Raw genomic sequence first — 6,239 nt, 5'->3', positions numbered from 1 at the left:
TCGTGATTGCTTTACTGAAGTTCAGGAATGGACAAGGAAAAGATTTTGTTCATAGATTTAAAAAATTCAATTATAAATATTAGATAATAATTCCAACGTCAAAATAAAAATTATACTGGAAGTACTTACTGATAAAATGTCTGGATAGAGATAAAAATTAAATGCATTAGGCCAATTGACCTTCAACAGCACCTTCTAGGGAATCACTTATTCAAATTAATAAATAAGATGCAAAGTTTAAAAAACATAAAAAGTGAAGATCATCAGGTCCACAAATACAAAATAAGTTAAATTAAAAGAGTCAGAACCTTCCACTTTCATCTGTGCTTCAGTTCTTTATTAAGATGGCACATTATAGTGAACGGCTTTTAGAAATGAGCTGACGAAAATGTTGATTGTAACAGCATTATAATTTCTCTAGTTTGTAATTCCACCAGAATCAGCGGTTTAAACATGTCGTGTCGCCTTCCTGCATACTGGCGCCTTCTTTACACAAACGTACGAACACAAATCATGTCCTTGTAGTCAACAAATGTCATCACCAATCCATCTTATTCTCCTTGTTTTCTTCAGAGTCCTCCATTCGACACTTCTTAGCGAACCTAAAGAAAGAAAGTTATTTGAAGGGGGACTCGAATATGGATAAATATTCTATCAATTCATAATTGGTCAGAAGATATGAGAAAAATACATTTTATAAACATTTAATAAAAGTATTTTTAGATGGTCCGTTCGAGTAATGTCAGCGGTGGAGACGGTGGTGACGCCAACTCCAACATATTTAACCCGAAGAAGAAATCATTTGTATCAACAACCATTGCATTAATGATCAGCTTCGCCACATTTAACATCCGTGGGCTCGGTGTTCAGCAAGATGATAGCCTACATAGTAAACGTGAGTTACTAGGATTAGACTGTGAAAAGTACAATGTCGACATCTGCGCTCTGCAGGAAACTAAAGTCACCGAATCAGACAGCCTTGTTTTGCGCAACGGTTTTAACTTGTTTCTGTTCGAGCAGTTGGACAGTCGCCATGGAGGCTTGGGTTTTATAATCAGTCCTCGCATGATGAACTATGTGGTTTGCTGGAAGTACATCAGTGACCGGGTATGCTATGTCGATATTTGCATCCCCTCACGTAGCGGTACACCCCTACGTTGCAGGGTGATCAATGCCTACTGTCCACATCAGGGGCTAGTCCGTAAAAATCCAGTTGTTTTGGATAACTTTTATGGGCAGCTAAGAGAGGCCAAGAATGTACCCTCTAATGTGGAGTTGCAATTTCTGGGTGACTTTAATTCAAAACTGGGTAAATTATCCCCTTCTGATATTGAACAGGGTTTTGGTAGATATATGGGGAAATACGGAATGGGAGTAAGGAACGAAAATTGTTCTAGATTACTGGATTTTATCTCAGAAAATAATCTGTTTGCTGTGAACACTAGTTTTATACAACCTAGCAGACGTGTTACATCATTTACTGGTTGGCGAAAGGATTGGTCAGCTGGTCGGTACAGTAAGAAGACACTGCCTGTATACTCTCAAATAGATTACATACTATGCCGAAATAGATCTAAGTGTCTTTTGACTCAATCAAGAACTTATGCTGGTACTAAAACATTTTCAGATCATAGACTTGTCATTGCTCGCATCAATTTCAGCAACATTCATCTTTGTTTCAAACCTAAACAACGACGTGTTCCTTCTTATAATATATCAGAACTTGTAAGCAACAAAGATATGCAACATAAATATCACTTGGCCCTTGAAGGCAAGTTCTCAAATTTTGCGACCAGCAACGATCCAAATGCCGACCTTCAAAATCTTATGTCTCATATTCGTGATGCTGCCAATGTTTCCATCGGCCCAAAACCTAAAGCTCGCTTGAAACATCACAGCAGTGATGACACTCTCAAAGAGCTTGTTGAAAAGCGTCACGATCTCCGACAGCTACTTAACAATAATCAATCTCTTGATCGAACTACATTGAGGTCATCCATCAACCACCTCACTAATAGTATCCAGAAAAGATTAGTTGAAGTGAGGTCTGCCCAAGCTGATCAGACCTATAGTGATATTACTAACACAAACGATTCAAGGAAAATGTTTGAAGCAGTAAGACATCTTCAGAAAAGTAAACCACCTAATAACTCGATTGGTGTTCATGATGAAAATGGCTGTTTGATTGCATCTGACGACATGAAAGCTTCTGTTGTTAGAGACTATCTCGAAAAACAGCTGACTTGCAATGAGCAACCTCTCGAGCCTTTTGAGGGTCTACCACGTGCTCTCAATGTCCCTTTTACTGGAGTTGAAATACATGCAGCCACCTCTAGCTTGAAAAATGGGAGGGCAAATGGTCCCGATGGAATACCCAACGAGCTAATTAAGTACTCTAATAGTACAGTCCATGAACATTATGCTGGAATCATCAACAGTTGTTTCGAGACACATACTTTCCCCATTTCCATTGGAGAGGCTACTATAACACCCTTACAGAAGCCAAAAAAACCTATTGGTCCTCTGAAGAATTTACGTCCACTCACCTTGTCCAATGCAGCCAGAAAAATTCTGTCTATGGCTACTCTTAAAAGGATAGAAGAAAAAGTGAACGCCTTCACTGGTCCATGGCAGTGTGCATATAAACGCGCTCGTTCTTGTGCTGATATTGTTTGGTGTCAGCGAGTTCTACTGTCAGTTGTCCAAAGGAAGAAATGGGAGTATCATCGCATGGGCATTGATATGTCTAGTGCGTTTGACACGATCAAACGCACTACGATTCTTGAACTCCTGAAACTGTGTGGCTGTACTGAGGATGAGCTGAGGATTGTCCGGTTGTTGTTGTCCAACACAAAAGCTACGGGTGAAGGTAAATGGGTTCTTTCAGCTGAGTTTTTAAGTCTCCTTGGAGCTTTCCAAGGTGACTGTCTATCCGGCTGTCTGTTCACCCTTGTCTTGGCTGGTGCTTTGAATGAACTTAGATGGACTATAACAATCAGTTTAGATAGGCCGATCCCCCCGATTACTATTGCTGGCCTTCCACTTGACACTGAATATGCTGATGATGTTGACTTCAATGATGAAGAGGAAGACAACTTGAGAGCTATTTTGCCCCAGGCAACAGCTATACTCGAGAAATGGAACCTCTTTGTCAATGAAGACAAAACGGACTTCACTCATGTTTATTTAGCTAGTACGGGTGAAGTCGACAGTGATGGAAAATTTGTGTCGGGGAATGAAGCATGGAGGAAAAGTATCACTCTAGGCCCTAGGGTCCGTCTTGTGTAGCAAAGCTGATATTCAGCGTCGCATAAACCTGGGATATGCTGCCTAACAATTACAAGAAGGCCTGGAGTGATAAACTGCCCCTAAACAAACGTCTAATACTGTATAATGCTTTAGTCGTATCGGTTCTTATGTACAACTCATCCTGTTGGGCCGTCCCCAAAATATTCCTTGAAAAACTAGATGTTGTTCACCGCAGACATCTTCGCACTATTTTGAATATAAAGTACCCAGGAGTCATCTCCAACAAAAACTTGTATAAACGCTGCAATGCTGAGCCATTGTCAGAAAAAGTATCTCCGTAATTTGAGTTATGACAAGAGATATTGGCGGAAATTGCAATGAAGTTCTTTATTTTTAGTTTTTGTTTTAGGGAAAGATTAGACTTGGGCGTTGTTTTTTAACTATCCCTTGTTTAGAACTTTGATTTAATAATAATAAAAGTGAGAGGATTAAGATAATCTTACTACTTGTACACTTACGATTTGAACATGTCAATAGAGGATTTAAGTGATGTTTTGGCATAGTCCAGAACCTTGGGATCACCAGACCAGTTATCTACCTCAGTTATCACTTCTTTTAGAGTCTGCGAAATAGCGTAATGTTAGTCTCGATAAAAATGTGTAATTTCAGAGCCATTTCCAACTCAATGTCGAAAAAGTTCGTTGAATATTTTTCGTTCTTGCCAATTTCGCTAGCGTTCGATGGAGAAATTCCGAATGGGCGATGAGTTATATGATTATCATTAATTAAAAGATAGGAGACATCAATTCAACAAATTTAAAACTATTACCGGTACAATAAAGGGGTCGAAAGTATCAACGTCCTTAGCCAGGAAAGGAACGCATACCCTTCCAGTTTTAGGGTGAACGGAAAACGGCGACTTCAAAAGATGGTTTAATCCTTTCGTGACGTTAACATCTAGCCGGGGATAGCACAACTGAAATAGCGGACATGTTAATCCCTGCCAAACTCCAAAATTGGGTTAAGTGGATAATTCCTTATCTCCCGGTTCCTTATTCTGAATCTTTGCTTAGTTCAATCATTTTAATGTATGATTTACCTGAAGAACAACTTCGTAGATAGCGTTATCTTTGTTAAACAGTTTTCTCTTCCCCGCATATGTGGACCATGTGCCTTTCAGTTTATTCCACTTGGTTTTACTGTCGTGATTGGATGAAACCCAATCTTTTAAGTCGTCCTGTATCGTTTTCGGAGGCAGCATCCCCAAAACCTGGTAAATTGATTTCCATTAGCTTTGTCAAACGTGTTCGAAAAGAAATTCTGCGAATTTCAAAATGCGACAATTATATTCTTGTGGGACGATATCTTATTCATTTCTATCAATTATTTACCCATCAATATTGAGTAAATGGCCCGACCTTTTGACATTTTTCTTCGGTGCCGAGGAAATCCTGTGAATCAATCATCAGTTCCTCGAAGTAGCGGGCTATAGTGTTAACTGATCGTTTGATGGAGGGATGAGGTACACCCGGGAGCGTCACCTGGGAAAACAGGACATTGTAGGTCACGTGATCATTTGATGAACGATAGAATGTGTTATGTGTCGGTTTGATGATGTTGTACGCAAGTAATTGTTAGAAACAAAAAAATTACCTTTTTAGATTGCTGGTCTCCTCCGATAACAAGAGATAAATAATCTGCTATAGCTCCCCTACCTAAAACAAACATTACAGTCAAGTATTGCAGTGAGTAACCAACTTGTGCGGTCAACTGGTGAAAACTACTATTTACTTGGCATATCAGTGAATAATCGGACAGAAGAACATACTAATACCAACTTATGATCATCGTTTACATTTATAGAGGCCGGAGGATTCACTAAAATTGCTTTAACTTAACCAGCTGTTAACGTGTAAACTGTAAATTGGCATCGTTACGAACCGCTATTGGTAAGTTTTCTGGCGTTTTCGTCAGCCACCCAGCAATGAACTCCTCGCCTCCCCGAGTACACCCACAACAAGTTACTGAAACCAAAGTCGTGTCTCAGGGCCTCGTCAATTATACGAACCGCTATCTTCATGAACACCCAGCAGTCCGAGCAGATCTTGGCTTCCGAGCAGCAGTACCTGGGATTGTGCAGCGGTGACGTAACGCGATTTTGCGGTACTTTCACGTGGTTATGTAACGCATTACGCAGCCTTTAAGGAGATTACAAATTATGGAACCACTCATTATAGAATTAGAGCACTACCTCCTATTCACATATTGTCATAGAAGTATTGTACTGTAACCTAATTGTACAAATTTAGCCACTGAAGCTGAAAATCTCAGCTAATGACGTTTGAGGAAAATTACCTGACTTCATCGTAATCAGTCATATCAATATCGAACACCACCTCCCTCTCGACAGCAGTGAAGCTACCACTTTTAAAGGACTTGTGGTCCTTGGGCTTGATGTTGTACACTGCTCCGACATCGATCTTGAAGGGGTTAACTGTCTTCAGTTCCTTTTTGAACTCGTCTTGATTTGAGAAGGATTTGTACCTGAGATGGTGTCCGTGTTGGTTCAACAGATTATTATTATACCACAGGTGCAGGAATGGAGCCAAGTAACGACCGAATATAGGAATAACGAGAAATGATAATTCAGCTCTATGTTCTTTACTTTTCTCACCTCAGGTAAATGTCACCGTTGAGGGTAAAACAAAACTCCCTTTTTGACAAATAGTCGAGATTATTGTAAGATAACCAATCTATGTAGGGTTTGTAGGGGAAGAGTCTGGAATAGTATATCTTCAGGAGTTCCTCGAGCTCTCCTGCATCCACCGACATCGCTAGTGAGAGTTATATAATGTCTTACATTTAACATTAAGTTAAACACAATAGAAGTGAATAGTATTGAAAATATCTGGGGTTGGAGAGGCTGGACAATTAAGATATAATAATAAGTTATATATAAGATATATATAATAATACTATCATAAAGTATT

At 39.5% G+C, this 6,239-nt stretch overlaps 1 protein-coding gene across 1 annotated transcript; it reads right to left on the bottom strand.

Moving 5' to 3' along the window:
• Window positions 1-49: 49 nt before the first annotated feature.
• On the bottom strand, window positions 50-6,096 carry LOC134819307 (DNA primase small subunit-like). The gene is made up of 9 exons (XM_063829200.1): window positions 5,924-6,096; window positions 5,605-5,793; window positions 5,191-5,375; window positions 4,903-4,964; window positions 4,668-4,790; window positions 4,349-4,519; window positions 4,079-4,225; window positions 3,768-3,871; window positions 50-602 (listed from the first exon to the last, which is right to left on the bottom strand). Exons 1-9 carry the CDS (start codon window positions 6,079-6,081, stop codon window positions 539-541), a joined length of 1,203 nt encoding a protein of 400 aa, XP_063685270.1. The 5' UTR covers window positions 6,082-6,096; the 3' UTR covers window positions 50-538.
• Between the last annotated feature and the right edge of the window lie 143 nt (window positions 6,097-6,239).

Source organism: Bolinopsis microptera, chromosome 8 (genome assembly GCF_026151205.1).
Source record: "Bolinopsis microptera isolate Bmic1 chromosome 8, MBARI_Bmic_1.0, whole genome shotgun sequence".
NCBI lineage: Eukaryota > Metazoa > Ctenophora > Tentaculata > Lobata > Bolinopsidae > Bolinopsis > Bolinopsis microptera.
This window is presented reverse-complemented; position numbering and strand designations above follow the sequence as displayed.